This window comes from Chiloscyllium plagiosum, unplaced genomic scaffold (genome assembly GCF_037043375.1).
Source record: "Chiloscyllium plagiosum isolate Xiang-an unplaced genomic scaffold, Cpla_swu_hap1 HiC_scaffold_10, whole genome shotgun sequence".
Classification (NCBI taxonomy): Eukaryota; Metazoa; Chordata; class Chondrichthyes; order Orectolobiformes; family Hemiscylliidae; genus Chiloscyllium; species Chiloscyllium plagiosum.
This window is the reverse complement of record NW_028270148.1, coordinates 117,596,855-117,613,230: the sequence shown is the minus strand read 5'-3', so window position 1 is coordinate 117,613,230 and position 16,376 is coordinate 117,596,855. Positions and strand designations below refer to the sequence as shown.

The 16,376-nt window shown below is 42.9% G+C and overlaps 1 protein-coding gene across 1 annotated transcript in view; it reads left to right on the top strand.

The window, feature by feature from the left end:
• Positions 1-1,937: 1,937 nt before the first annotated feature.
• Positions 1,938-16,376, top strand: part of ugp2b (UDP-glucose pyrophosphorylase 2b) — a 58,350-nt gene continuing 43,911 nt past the window's right edge. Inside the window, exons 1-2 of the mRNA XM_043696714.2 lie at positions 1,938-2,079; positions 14,047-14,183. Of these exons, the coding sequence (XP_043552649.1) occupies positions 2,070-2,079; positions 14,047-14,183 (147 nt within the window). The 5' untranslated portion in view covers positions 1,938-2,069. The remainder of the gene's footprint in view (positions 2,080-14,046; positions 14,184-16,376) is intronic.

Genomic DNA, 16,376 nt, shown 5'->3' with positions numbered 1-16,376 from the left:
GTAATATATAAATTAAATCAATTTAAAGACTGTCTTTACACTGTACTTTGCTCTTAATTTTCTTAGAAACTCAGTTACAAAGGTTTGTATTTACATCAATCATTACATTATAATTATATTGACATTGGAATTTGTGCTTTCCATCACAAGACAATGTTTCTTTCTCTCATTCGAACAACGATCCAGAAGAGTAGGCTGTTCAAGTCTGCTCTTCCATTCAACAAGATCAAAGCTAAAATGCTTTCAATGTCAACTCTGTTCTCATAGAGACTTATAAAATTCTAACAGGACTAGACAGGGTAGATGAAAGGAAGATGTTCCTGATGACGGTGTATCCAGAATCAGGGGTCACAGTCTGAGGATTCAGGGTGGACCATTTAGGACAGAGATGAGGAGACATTTCTTCACCAAGAATGGTGAACCTGTGGAATTCATTACCACAGGAAGTAGTTGGTGCCAAAAAATTGAATGTATTCAAGAGGCGGCTAGATGTAACACTTGGGGCAAAGGGATAAAAGGTTATGGGGAGAAAGCAGGATTAAGCTATTGACTTGAACGATCAGCTATGATTGTGATGAATGGTGAAGCAGGCTCAAAGGGCTGAATGGCCTCCTCCTGATCCTATCATCTATGTTTCTACATTACTGTGTAACAAAGATATTCGCTTATCCACATCATCATTAAGAATCTATCTACCTTGGCCTAAGAAAAAATGTTAAAGGTTCCACATCCACTGACTTTTGAGGAAGGGAATGCCAAAGAATCCCAATCCTATGAGAGAAAATGTTTCCTCATCTCCATCTTAATTGAATTAGCTTTATTGTCACTTACTCAAATGAGGACAGTAAAACATTTATAAATCACCATTTATAGCAGCATCTTAGGTAGAAAGATACCTAGGTACAGCTTCTTTAGTTACAAGATCTTAGGAAATAGAGAAGTAAAAAGTTCAGCTTTGCAGAAATAATAGTTCAGGACAATGGCCTTCCAACCCCAGACCACACTGTCACGTAGACTCCAATCCACACCAAGCCTTGGCTCCTTATTGAGTGTCCCTTTATTTTTAATCTTTGACCCCTAGTTCTAGATTCTTTAACAAAAGGAAACATCCTTTCCACATCTACACTTTCAAGCTCCCTCAGGAGCTTATCCTTATCCTAACTAGGGCAGAACTATTCCTAAGATTGAATAGACAGTACAATACTGTTTGGTTTCACTCAATGCATACACTGGTTCACTCTCTTTAACATTCTTTTAAAATATTATATTAACTTTGAATTTCTAAAGCGTGATGCAACATAAGAAACAGTCTCCCATTGAACTCTCCTGAAGTGTAGACTGAGTAACACATGCGATCCCCACCCTGGAGGCTTCCTGCCTCTATTCCTGATGAAGGACTTTTGCTCCTCGGATGTTGCCTCGCCTCACACCAACAGCTGAACCACTCCTCCCCCATCCCCCATCCCCCATCTCCCATCTCTCCTTCACCCACGTCTGACGTGAGGCCGACGTGCCGATCGTTGATAGGCTGTACCGCCTGTCCGTCGCTGCGGCGAACCGATAGGAATGCAAGAGGGGGCGGGGACTAATCAGCTGGCTGTCCACCGGAGTGCGAAGGTGGGAGCGCGAGCGGGATCAGGGACCCCCCTCAATCCCAGAGACCCGGACCCCCACCCCTCCCCTCCCCTCCCCCGCCCGGCCACTCCCCCCGCCCTCCCAGCCGGACACCCCCCTCAAACCCTGATCCGGACTTCCCCGCTTCACGGGGCGTCCTCTCCCCCGTCAGAGGTCAAACTGCGAGGGCGGTAAGGCCGTGATCTGAGACCGGACCCTGCCCGCGGGGACGGGAGCGCGCATCGCGCCCGGCGCCTCCTGCCTCGGGAGCGCGTTTTCTGCCGCGCTCACCGCCTGGCTGCAGCGGCGCGCCGGGGGCGGGGCCGGTTGTCAGTTTCCCCCGCCCCGCCCCGCCCCGCCCCGCCCGTGCCGCCTCCAGGGGCCGGCTCCCGGTGCCCCAGTCCCGCCTGAGAGGGAGCGGGAGCTGGCTGTCCCGGCTCGCGCCCAGCGGCACCATGGCGACAGGTGAGAGCGGGCAACCGGCCTCTCCCCCCACCCCCCCCTTTCCCCACTCCTTCCCCCCTCCCCCCCCCCCGCACCGGGAGAACTCAAGGAATCTGAGCTTTTTGTTACTTCAGCCAAGGGTTTCATAGCTTTCCCTTTACTTTGTGGTCTGTCCCCGGGACGGGATCACTCTCTGTCCCGGTTTGTGGTCTGTCTCTGGGACGGGATCACACTCTGTCCCGGTTTGTGGTCTGTCCCCGGGACGGGATCACACTCTGTCCCGGTTTGTGGTCTGTCCCCGGGACGGGATCACACTCTGTCCCGGTTTGTGGTCTGTTCCCGGGACGGGATCACACTCTGTCCCGGTTTGTGGTCTGTCCCCGGGACGGGATCACACTCTGTCCCGGTTTGTGGTCTGTCCCCGGGACGGGATCACACTCTGTCCCGGTTTGTGGTCTGTCTCTGGGACGGGATCACACTCTGTCCCGGTTTGTGGTTTGCCCCGGGACGGGATCACACTCTGTCCCGGTTTGTGGTCTGTCCCTGGGACGGGATCACACTCTGTCCCGGTTTGTGGTCTGTCTCTGGGACGGGATCACACTCTGTCCCGGTTTGTGGCCCGTCTCTGGGACGGGATCACACTCTGTCCCGGTTTGTGGTCTGTCCCCGGGACGGGATCACACTCTGTCCCGGTTTGTGGTTTGCCCCGGGACGGGATCACTCTCTGTCCCGGTTTGTGGTTTGCCCCGGGACGGGATCACACTCTGTCCCGGTTTGTGGTCTGTCCCCGGGACGGGATCACACTCTGTCCCCGGGACGGGATCACACTCTGTCCCCGGGACGGGATCACACTCTGTCCCGGTTTGTGGTCTGTCCCCGGGACGGGATCACACTCTGTCCCGGTTTGTGGTCTGTCCCCGGGACGGGATCACACTCTGTCCCGGTTTGTGGTTTGCCCCGGGACGGGATCACTCTCTGTCCCGGTTTGTGGTTTGCCCCGGGACGGGATCACACTCTGTCCAGGTTTGTGGTCTGTCTCTGGGACGGGATCACACTCTGTCCCGGTTTGTGGTCTGTCCCTGGGACGGGATCACACTCTGTCCCGGTTTGTGGTATGTCTCTGGGACGGGATCATTCTCGGTCCCGGTTTGTGGTCTGTCCCTGGGACCGGATCACTCTCTGTTCCTGCCAGTTATGAAGCGATTAATTCTCTGAGTTTTGTAGAATTTGTTGAAGGGCTATAACAAGGAATTTCACAATTGTGAAACATGACAAAATGCACTGTCTGTTAGGTCATGCATGACAGGCATAAAAATTTAATATCCAACTTGAAATAGCATTGTCCAGTGGCAGCATATTTCTCAGTTTTTAGATTGTATGGGGCAGCATTTGAAACAAGTTGGTAAAAATTCTATATGTGGGCTTTCACTGCAGTATGTAATTGCCTTAAATGCTTTATATTGTGTACTTTGGCATTTTGACTGTGTACTATAGTAGTTTAATTGTTGTGATTCATTCATTCAGGACCATTTTTAACAATGCAGCATGTTAGAAATGCAAACTTTGTTAACTGTAGTCTCTGTAAAGTAAGTAGTAAACAGAAGCTTTAAAATATCAAGTCTTGCTATCTTTTTAACTGCAAATATATCCTGTTTTGTTAGGAGATGTGTTATGTTAATTGCAATTTCTGACTAATAAGAAAAGTAATGATAATATTACAGCTGTGCTTAGGGAAGATATTCCAGGGAGTACGTTGAGTGAAGTTATTTGGGTGAAACAACTGATGTTTACACTTATGGAAAAATTTAAGACTGAGGATATAGTATAAGTAAGACAGAAAAAAGGAGGATTTTTTTTGTCAGAAGGCTGAAAGAGACTTTTTAAATCAGAGGTAATTGGGGATTATAGGTGGGAACGTGGAGTTGAAGGTTATGTTCAGAGGGTCGGTGTTGGGCCGAAGGGCCTGTTTCCACACTGCAGGGAATCTAATCCAAACTAATCTAAATCAACTGGGGAAGCTTTAAACTTTAAAGTGATAGTGAGTAAGGAAAAAAAGCTGTGTCTGATACGAAGTTAAAAACCACACAAACCAGGTTATAGTCCAACAGGTTTAATTGGAAGCACACTAGCTTTCGGAGCGCCACTCCTTCATTAGCTGATAGATGTGTCTGATATGGTAGATAAGAAGAGCAAGCCATAAGACTGATAAACTGCATTTAGTTCAATACAAGAGGCCTGACAGGTAAAAGGCAGATGAATGTAGGGCATAGTTGGGAATTTGGGACTTGGATATCACAGCTATTACAGAATCATGGTTCAGGGCTGGCAGCTTAATGTTCTGGAGTATAGATGCCATAGAAAGGGATGCAGGAGAGGAGGGGGAGTGGCTTTTTTGGTTAGGGATAACATTACAGCTGTGCTTAAGGAAGATATTCCAGGAAGTACATTGAGTGAAGTTATTTGGGTGGAACTGAGAAATAAGAAAGGGATTGTCACCTTATCAGTAAATTGAGAACCAAATATGTAAGGAGATCTCTTACACCTGTAAGAATGATAAGGTTGTAATGGTAGGAGATTTTAACTTTCCCAGCAGAGTTGGACTATCATAGTGTTAAAAGGCTTGGATGGGGAGGTATCTAAGTGTTACAAGAAAACTTTCTTATTCAATATGTGGTTGTATATATTAGAGAAGGACTAATACTTGATCTTCTTTTGGGGAAACCAGGCAGGGCAAGTGACTGAGGTGTTAATTGGGGTGTATTTTGGGGCATGTGATCATAAGAACTAGGTGCAGGAGTAGGCCATCTGGCCCTTCGAGCGTGCTCCGCCATTCAATAAGATCATGGCTGTGGACTCGGATCTACTTATCTATGCTCTCACTGTATCCCTTAATTCCTTTATTGTTCAAAAACATCTTAGCTTTAAAAACGTTTACTGAAGCAGCGTCAACTACTTCACTGGGCAAGGAATTCCATAGATTCCTTCTCAGTTCAGTCCTAAATCTGCTTCCTCTAATCTTGAGGCTATGCCCTCTTGTCCTAGTTTCACCTGCCAGTGGAAGCATCCATCCTACTTCTATCTTATCTGTTCCCTTCATAATTTTATGTCCCTATAAGATTCCCCCTCATTCTTGTGAATTCCAATGAATATAATCCCAGTCTACTCAGCCTCTCCTCATAAGCCAAACCCCTCAACTCCAGAAACAATCCAGGGAACCTCTTCTGCACCCCCTCCAGTGCCAGTATATCTTTTCTCAAGTAAGGAGACCAAAACTACACACAGTATCCAGGTGTGGCCTCTCCAGCACCCTATACAGCTACAACATAACCTCCCTGCTTTTTAAACTCAATCCTTTTAGCAATGAAGGAGAACATTCCAATTACTTGTACCTGCAGACGAACCTTCTGTGATTCACGCACAAGGACACCCAGGTCCCTCTGCATGGCAGCATGCTACGTTTTCCCATTCAAGTAATAATCCTTTTTATTGTTACTCTGACCAAAATGGATGACTTCACATTTATTAACGTTATATTCCATCTGCCAGACCTTTGCCAACTCAATGTATGTATGTTCCTCTGCTTAATTTGTTCTGCCACTTACCCTAGTGTCATCCATAAACTTTGACACACTACACATGGTCCCCAACTCCAGATCATCTATATAATTTGTGAATAATTGCAGTCCCAACACCAATCCCTGATGCACACCACTAGTCACTGATTACCAGCCAGAATAGCAGTAATTTACCCCCATCTTTGCTTCCTGTTGGTCAACCAATCCTCTATCCATGCTAATACTTTACCACTAATGCCATGCATCTTTATCTTGTGTGGCACCTTGTCGAAGGCCTTTTGGAAATCTAGGTACGCTACATCCACTGGGTCCCTGTTGTCTACCTTGCTTGAAATATCGATTCTCCCGTTCCTTGGATGCTGCCTGACCTGCTGTGCTTTTCCAACACCACACTCTCGACTCTGATCTCCAGCATTTGCAGTCCTCACTTTCTCATAGAATTCCAAAAGATTTGTTAAGCATGACCTGCCCTCCGTGAACCCACACTGCGTCAATTTTTATCGAGATGCCTTGCTATCTCTTCCTTGATAATAGACTAAAGTATCTTCCCCACTACAGAGTTTAAGCTAACCGGTCTATAATTCCCCATCTTTTGTCTACCTTTTTTCAAATAGTGGTGTCACATTTGATGTTTTCCAATCTGCTGGGACTGCCCCAGAATCAAGCGAATTTTGGAAAATTACCACCAGTGCACTTGCTATTTCTCCTGCCATCTCTTTTAGTACCCTGGGATGCATTCCTATTTTTATTAGTTTTAAGATAGTTATGGAAAATGATAGAATTGAAGTTCTAAGTTGGAGTAAGACCAAATTTGTTGGAATTGGAACTTTCAGAAGTTGATTGGAGGAGGTTATTGGCAGATAAAGAAATGTTTGGGAAGTGGGAATTCTTTAAAAAAGAGATAACAAAAATTCAGAGACAGAATATTCCTGCTCGTGTGAAGGGCAAAGCTTGTAGGTATAGGGCAAGGCTGGATGACAACAAGAAAAATTGAGGCTCCAGTCCAGAAAAATACGACATTTCCATTATAGACAGCCGGGATCAAGTGAATGTCTAGCGGCATATAAGGGCAGTAGGAGTATACTTGAGGGAAATCAGGAGGTCAGAAAGGGCACATGAAGTAGCTTTGGCATAGAGTTAAGGAGAATCCAGAAAAGATTCTATAAGTACAAAAGGGTAATGATAGAGAGAATAGGACCCCTTAAAGATCGGCTTGGCTGACTTTGTGTGGAACCACAACAGATGGGTAAGATACCAAACAAATATTTTGCATCGATATTTACTGTGGAGAACGACATGGAAGCAAGAGAACTTGAGGAAATAAATAGTGTTGTCTTGAAAGAGTTCAAGAGAAGGTGCTGGAGGTCTTCAAACACACAAAAGTAGATAAATCCCTAGGACCTGATCAGGTGTTTCCCAAACTTTGTGTGAAGCTAGGGAAGAGATTGCTGGGCCCATTGCTGAGATATTTGTATCATCAACAGCCATGGGTGAAATGCTGGAAGACTGCAGGTTGGCTAATGTGGTACCATTATTTAGGAAAGGCTATAAGGAAAACCCAGCAAACTTAAGAACGGTGAGCCTTACGTCAGTGGTGGGTATGTTGTTGGAGGGAATTCTGAAGGACAGGATTAACGTGCATTTAGAAAGGCAAGGATTGATTAGGGATAGTCATCATGGCTTTGTGCATGGAAAATCTTGTCTCACTAACCTGCTTGAGTTTTTTTGAAGAGGTGACAAACAAGATTGAAGGTAGAGTGGTCAACATCTATATGGACATTAGCAAAGCATTCGACAAGATTCCCCATGGTAAAGTGGTTACTGAGGCTAGATCATATGGGGTCCGGGGGAACTAGCCAATTGGATACAAAATTTGCTTGAAGGTAGGAGACAGAGGATGATAGTCGAGTGTTGCTTTTCGCACTGGAGGCCTGTGACCAGCGGTGTGCTGGGTCCACTGCTTTTTGTTACTTATGTAAACGATTTGAATATGAACATAGGAGGTAAGGTTAGTAAGTTTGCAGATAACAACACCAAAATAGGTGGTGTATTGCACAGTGAAGAAATTTATCTCAGAGTATAACAGAACTTTGATCATATTGGCCAATGGACCAAGGAGTGGCAGATGAAGTTTAATTTGGATAAATATGAAGTGTTGCACTTTGGGAAGGCAAGCCAGGGCAGAACTTATACACTTAAAGATAGAGCCTGGGGAGTGTTGCTGAACAAAGAGACCTGGGGATGCAGGCACACATAGTTACTTGAAAGTGGAGTTGTATGTAGACAGTGGTGAAGAAGTCATTTTGGCACACTTGCCTTCGTTAGTAAGAACATTGAGTACAGGAGTTGGGATGTCATGTTGTGGCTGTACAGGACATTGGTAAGGCCACTTTTGGAATACTGCGTACAATTCTGGTTGCCCCTTCTATAGGAAGGATGTTGTGAAATTTGAGAGGGTGCACAAAAGATTTACAAGGATGTTGCTGGAACTGGAGAGTTTGAGTTATATGGAGAGGCTGTGGGGGACCTTTTATATAATCACGAGCGGCATAGAAAGAAGGGTGAATAGCCAAGGTCTTTTTCCAAGGGCGAGGGCATAGATTTACGGTGACAGAGAAAATAATTAAAAAGGATCTGAGTGATAACATTTTCAGGCAGAGGGTGGTGAATGTACCAAATGAGCTGCCAGAAGTAGTGCTGGAGGCAGATACAATTATCCGTACAGATGCCTTTTAAATGTTATATATAAATAGGAAGGATTTAGAGGGATATGTGCCAAATGCTGGCAAATGGTACCAGGTCAGATTGGAATTTCTGGTTGATATGGATGAGTTGGACTGAAGGGTCTGTTTCCGTGCTTTGAGACTCTATAACACTATGGTGTGGCAGACTCAAAGTTTTGGTTGGTGTACTTTTTACTCTTGAGTTTTATGGTCCTAACAGTCTGACAAAAGGCCTTAGAAACTTTACAAATGAGATTATAGGTTGTTCTGTTATAATGCATGTTTTGTCACTGCAAATTTGCTATAACGAGTTTGGCGAATTGGGGATGCTGTTTCTACAGCAGGAATGTTTAAAATGTGTGTTGGCTGTAACATGATTATAGCATCAACACTTTAAACGCTGTTTCTAAAGGTTGACTTTTCTGTAACGTGGGGTTGCACTAGAGAGCAATCATTGCGTTATAGAAGAACTGATTATATGTCAGAATATTGAATAAAATGCAGAAGGAGGTTCTTTCATCAGGATGAGGAGTTTCAGGAGAGACTATAAAAGCTAGAGTGGTTATCCTTAAGGTTAGATGGTTAGGGGATGACCTAATAACCATTTATAATGGATTCCAATAGAAAACAGCTTCAGAGAAATTATTTACAGTGACAGGAAAATTTGTGAACCAAAAGCATAGATTTAAGATAATTGGTAATTTTTTACATGTGGCTAGTTGTAATCTGAAATGTTCTTCCTCAAATGGCACTGACGGTAGCTTTCAAAATTAAATTGAGTAAACATTTGAAAACAAAGCAAAGAAGTAGAGCTATACCATGGAATTTTGGATCAACTTTGCTGCCTTTTTGACCTAACCCTTGATTCTCTGACTGATTAAAAATTTGTCTATTTCATCCTTGAGTATACTTAGTGACCCCGCCTCAACACCTCTCTATGGTAAACAATGCCACCTATTCATTATCTTCTGAGAGAAGAAATTCTTTCTGATTTGGATGACGTCTTGTCTGAGATTATGCCCATGGCTCCTAGACTCTCCCATAAGGGGTAACAATTTTTCAATTTCTACCCTGTTGAGTCCCATAAGGATTGTGTATGTTTCAATAAATCACCTCTCGTTCTTCTAAATCCCATTCCCAGTACACCTTTCTTTTAGATTAGCGATCAGACTGTTCACAGTATTCCAGGTATTCTGAAAACAGACTTAAACTGCTAGCTTTTTTGTGATTTATGCTTGAGGACCGTCAAATCCCTCGCTGCTTGTTATCTTTCTGTATTTAAATCATATTCAGCTCCTCTTTCCGCCAAAGTGCATGACCTCATATTTTCGCATTATATTCCATTTGCCAAGTTTTTGCTCACTTGCTTGACCTGTTTGTGCTCCTCTGCAGATTGCCTTCCTGCCTATTTTTGTGTCATCTGCAAACTTGATTGCATTCACTTACCTCATCCAATAATTGATACATCCAAATATTGCAACCAGTGATTCCCATTTATCCTGCTTGTTAACTCCTCAAACATTCAAATAAATTTGTCAGGGTGCATAAAATGTTATATATATAGTACATGTTTCTAAATGCAATGCTAGTATAGCCTATATAACAGACAGATTGAACAGCAGATCTTGGAAAGGTGCAGATATAACATAGTTGTTGTTATAGGTGACTTGTACTTCCCCAATATTGATTGGAATCTCCTTAGTGCACGTGGTCTGGATGGAGCTGATTTTTGTCAGGTGTGCCCAGGAGGGACTCCTGACTCAATATGTAGATAGGCCGACTGGAGGGAAGGCTTGGCAACGAGCCAGGTCAGGTGTCAGATCTCTTGGTGGGAGAGCATTTTGGTGACAGTGACCACAACCACCCATTTACCATAGCCATGGAGAGGGATAGGAACAGACAGTATGGGAAGGTATTTAATTAAGGGAGGGGAAATTATACCACTATTAGACAGGAGCTGTGGAATATAAATTGGGAACAATTGTTCTACTGGAAATGCATAACAGAAATATGGAGACCATTTAAGGAGCACTTGTTGCGAGTGTTGGATAACTGTCCTACTGAGACAGGCAAGGAATGGTAAGGTGAAGGAGCCTTGGATGACAAGAGAAGAGGAGCTTCTCATCAAGAGAAAGAAGGCTGCTTACTTAAGATTGAGAAGCAAGGATCTGGCACAGCTTAGGGAATTGCAGGGTAGCTGGGAAAGAACTCAAAAATGGACTGAGAAGAGTTGGGAGGGGACACGAAAAAGCCTTGGCAGGAAGGATGAGGGTAAACCCAAAGGCATTTCTACACATTTGTGAGGAATAAGAGAATGATCAGAGAGAGTGTTGGGCTGATCAGAGGTAGTGGAGGGAACTTGGCCTGGAGTCTGATGAGGTATGGGAGGCCCTAAATGAGTTTATTGCTTCAGTATTCACTAGAGAGAGGGACCTTGTGAATACCATGGACCAGGTTAATGGGCTTGAGCAGATTGATATTAAGAAAGTGGAAACTCTGGGAACCATCAAGATAGATAAGTCTCCAGGGCAGGACCAGATATGTCCAAGGTTACTAAGGGAAGTGAGGAATGAGATTGCTGTGCCTCTGGCAAAGATCTTTGCATCCTCACTCTCCATTGGTGTACTACCAGCTGATTGGAGGGAGGCAAATGTTGGTCCTCTGTTCAAGAAAGGGAATAGGGCAATCTCTGGGGATTACGGACCAGTCAGTATTACGTCTGTGATAAGCAAAGTATTGGAAAGGATTCTGAGAGAGGATTTAAAGATCGTCAGCATGGCTTTGTGAGGGACAGGTCATGTCTCATAAACCTTATTAAGTTCTTTGAGGATGTGAGGAGACAAGTTGACTCAGGTCGAGCAGTGGATGTGGTCTATGTAGACTTCAGTAAGGCATTTGATAAGGGTCCCCATGGTAGGCTCATTCAGAAAGTTAGAAGGTATGGGATACAGGGAAATTTGGCTGTCTAGATACAGAATTGGCTGGCCAAAAGAAGACAGTGAGTGGTGGTGGATGGAAAGTATTTCACCTGGAAGTTGGTGACGAGTGATATCCTGCAGGGATCTGTTCTTGGCCCCTGATTTTTGTAGATTTTATAGATGACTTGGATGAAGTGGAAGGGTAGGTAAGTAAGTTTGCTGATGACACAAAGGTTGGTGGTGTTGTAGATAGTGCCGAGGGCTGTTGCAGGCTACAACAAGACATTGACAGGATGCAGAGCTGGGCTGGGAAGTGGCAGATGGAGTTCAACCTGGATAAATGCAAAGTGATTCATTTTGGAAGGTTGAATTTGAATGTTGAATACAGGATTCTTGGCAATGTGGAGGAACAGCGGGATCTTGGGGTCCACGTACGTAGATCCCTCAAAGCTGCCACCCAAGTTGATAGGGTTAAGAAGGCATATGGTTTTTGGTTTTCATTAACAAGGGGATTGAGTTTAAGAGCTGCAAGGTTTTGCTGCAGCTCTATAGAACCCTGGTTGGACCACACTTGGGATGTTATTTCTAGTTCTGGTCACTTCATTATAGGACGGATGTAGATGGAGAGGGTGCAGTGGAGATTTACCAGGATGCTGCTTGGATTGGAGGGCTTGTCTTATGAAGAGAGGTTGAGTAAGCTAGGGATTTTCACACCGGAGAGGAGGAAGAAAGGTGACTTGATAGAGGTATACAAGGTAATAAGATGTATAGATAGAGTACACAGATTTCCCCAGGGCAGAAATGGCTGCCATGAAGGGTCTTAATTTAAGGTGATTGGAGGAAGGTACAGGGGAGATGTCAGAGGTAAGTTCTTTATGCAGAGAGTGCTGCGTGTGTGGAATGTACTGCCAGCAGTGGGAGTAAGGATATTTAAGTGACTGCTGGACAAGCACATGGATGTCTGTAAATTGAGGGGTGTATAGGTTAAGTTGATCTTAGATTAAGGTAAATGCTTGGTACAACATTGTCGGCCTGTTCTGTGCTGTTCTATGTTCTAATATTAAAAAAAAGCCAAGTCTTGCTGAAACTATATAAGTCATTAGTTAGACCATGTGGGAATACGATGAAAGGTTTTGAGCCCCCTTATCCAAGGAAAGATATACTGACATTGGAAGTTCATCCAGAGAAGGTTCATTAGGTCTGGTATCCTTCCTGATATGGAGGGTCTGTCTTATGATAATAGTTTGAGTAGATTGGGCCTGTACTTGTTGCGGTTTAAAAGAATAAGAGGTGACCTTATTGAAACATACAGGATTCTTAAGAGACCTTGACAGAGTAGATGTGGAGATGTTTTCTCCTTGTCAGCAATTCTATGACTAGAAGATGTAATCTCAGAAGAAGGGGTCATTTTAAGACAGACGAGGAATTTCTTCTTTCAGAGGAAATGAATTTCTGGAATTCTTTACCACAATGCTGTAGAGGCTGGGTCATTAAGTATATTTTTAATTATGAGGGGCGAGTTATGGGAAAAAAGGCAGGAAAGTGGAGTTGAGAATTATCAGATTAGCCATGATAAATTCAGTGAAGCTTTTCTATTTTTTCAGAAGATCATTTGACTCATTGTGCCTGCACCAACTCTTTAAAATGAACCTCGAGCCAATCTCCTGTTTTTACCCCTATATTTGTGCATGTTGTTCTTAACAAAGTATAATCCAATGCCCTTTCAAATGCCCCAATTAATTATGCCTCCACCACATTTCCAGGCTAAGTGAAAAAAAAAACACTTTTTCCTCATATTACCCCTGTGGCTTTTGCAAATCACTTTAAATCTATGCCCTTTTCTTCATCTTTTTACAAACAGGAACAGTTTCTCTCTATCTCCTCTTGTTTCTGAAAACCTCTGAAATATTTGCTTGGTTTTCTCTCCAAGGAGAACAGTCCCAATGGCTTCAATCCAACCTCCAGCTGACATTTCTCATCCATGGTGTCATTCTTGTAAATTGCTTTCATCCTCTCTCCAATGCACTCAATCCTTTCTTTAATGTGGTTCCCAGAACTGTACACAATACTGTAGCTAAGGTCTAACAAGTGTCATATATAAATTCAGCATCACCTCATTGCTCTCGTATGCTAGTCCCCTATTAATAAAGTCAAGGTTACTGAGTGCTTATTGCTATGTTTACGCTACTGTCACCTTCAGTGATCTGTGCATATATACACACAGGTCCCTCTGTGCCTGTGCCTGCGCCTCCTCCTTCTTTAGGATTGTAACCCCTATTTCACATTGTCTTTCAATGTTCTTCCTACCAAAAATGCACCAAATTAAACTTCTGCTTTGAAAACTATGCCACCCATCTGTTCACTGACCAATTGTCCATATCCTTTTGAGTTCTATACTTTCCTCACAGTTTACAATTTTCCAAATTTTACATCATTTGCAAACTTTGAAATTGTACCCTGAATACCGAGATCTAGGTCATGAATATGTATGAGGAAAAACAAGTACTGATGTCTTCATCCAGTTAAAGGCTAAATCCTGCCAGGTGACTAGTTATACTTAATTTCAAACTATCAGAAACCAGTTATGCTCCTCTTGGCCTATTTGGCATGCTTTCTCAAGATCTGTTCTTTGGTGATCTCTATTTAATTTAATATTTTGATCAATTCCTGCCAATGAATGATTCAGCGGCAAAGTACCATCAGCAAAGTTATTGTAATGCATTTCTCAGGGCTGTGTACTGAAAATGTTGCTTTTCTCGCCCTATGTTCTAGGTGTTCCTTTACCTTCACTTTTCACCACAACCATGTCAAAAGGTATTTCTGTCCAGTTTGAGTGCCGGGAGCTAGAAAGCACCATGGGGAAGGAGCTTACTCGGTTACTGGAGACTGCTTCACCCAGTGAGCAAGAAGTATGTATTCTCCTCATTGCAGCAGCTATCCATTTATATAACTGAATGTAGACCATGTCTCATAGTCGTCCACAGGTGAAAACAAGTGGATGTTGATTAATTGTAGATGACGTTTTGACAGAAATTGAGTAAAATTATGGACTTTAAATAAAGATGTTGCTACATTGTCTTGCGTTTGTTACTCAAAGGTAAGTCTAAGCCTCAGCACTGCAGCCATCATGTGTAAGGCATGGAGACAGGACTCCAATGCATCCCATTGATCTATTTATTTGATTAATTGTTGTCACAATGTACGTACATACGAACAGTGAAAAGTTTTGTTTTGTGAGCAGTACAGGCAGATTGTAGCAAACAAGGACATACATATCATGGGATGCTCAGACAGTGAGGCATACAAGGCTACAGCTGTACAGGAGATGCATAAAGCAAGATCACTATTAGCAAGATCAGCATTATTTGAAGTTAGAGAGGTCTAACTGCCTATTAATGACAGGAAAGAAGCTGTTCTTGAACCTGAAATGCTTATGTTCAAGCTTCTATATCTTCTGCCTGCAGGAAGAGAGCATTACCTGGGTGGGAGGAACTTTTGATGTTGGCAGCCTTTCTGCGGCAATGAGAAGTATAAAATGATTGGACAAGTAGGATGTGAAAAGTTTAGACATGCAGTTCCAGGGAGTAGTAAGTTAAGTTGAAACTGTTAAAGGTGAAGTAGTGTCATCCTATTCCCAATTGTATCGAGAATTGATGGGAATGAAAAAATGGGAAGCATTACAAAAATAGAATGAAATGAAGCTGATGAGGATTTTGAAGATGAAGATTCCTGACCAAATCTGAAGTAATGTGCAGAGTGTTGGTAACTTTATTTAAGGAAAGATGTAAATCCAATGGAAGCAGTTTCTGACAATGTTTACCAGATTAATATCTGGAATGGGCAGGTTATTCGATGAGGAAAGCTTCGTGGACTAGATTTGTATCCAATGGAGTTTAGAACAGCAAGCTACAACTTGATTGTGTGATGGTGCTGCTCCTTTAACAAGGTTGTGTTGTCCTTGGTTTTTTTTAAGAGGATCATAATCACAGACTCCGGGAGGTCTAGGTTTGAAGGGTTTTAGGGCCAATTTGACTATAACTAATAGATACTACCTCAGGCAAAACTCTTTCAAGTTTAAAAAAAACACTTGTATAATGAAGGGGGAGTGGGCAGTTCTGCCAGCTCAGCTTTTCTCTGGTTTGATTTGGTTTTAGCAAGCAGAGTTGTGAAACTGCTGGACCTAAAGAAGCGCGTCCATGCTGATCCTTCCTCTCTCTGACATCTCTCCTGTAAGACCCTGTGTTTGATTTTACCTTTTTTGCAAGGGGTGTTTATGGGGATTGTAGCAAGTATTTGGAACAGCATTATGAAGTTGTGATAATGTGTTGGGTTTCGGATAGGTTCAGTCATTCTGTATTCTGTTCTCTTTTGTTTGTGTTTAATTCAGTAATCTTGCAAATAAATTCTGTTTTGTTTAAAAGTCAGTGCCTGGGCCAGCTGTATCAAATCACTCCTGGAATATCCACCCACACCTGCTTAAAACAACGAGCAAAGTTAGCATCTTGGCTACTTTCTTGAAATGTCTTGAGGGGGTCCGACCTGATCCATAACAATTGAAACATATAAAATCCTGAGGAAGTTCTTGAGAGGGTAAATATGGAATGTTTCCTTTTGTGTGAGAATCTAGAACAGTGAATCTATAATAATGTTTAAAAGTACAGTGTTGTCCCTTTAAGACGGAGAGGTGACAAGATTCTTTCTGATTATTGATTGTCTTTCTGATAGGATGACAAGCAGAGGTAGGCAGATTCTTATTAAGGGGATATGATATTATCAGTGGTAGGCAGGAATATAAATTTAAGGTTGTAGTCAGGTCAGCCATCATCTTACTGAATGGCAGAGCAGGCTTGTGGAGTTAAATGATCCATTCCTCCTTATTTATATGTAGGTTTGAAATTACTCATTTGGTGCTACAATCTCACAGGTCAATAAGGTTAACCATATAATCTGCTTTCCTGTATAATGGTATTGAAGAAAACCAAAACAGTAAATATCACATTGATTTAAATTCTCAAGAAAGCATTTTATTTGTATAATTTTTATTGCCAGTGTCAAAAAGTGACACAGATTTATGCCTGTCATTAAAGTAAATGATTAAATTT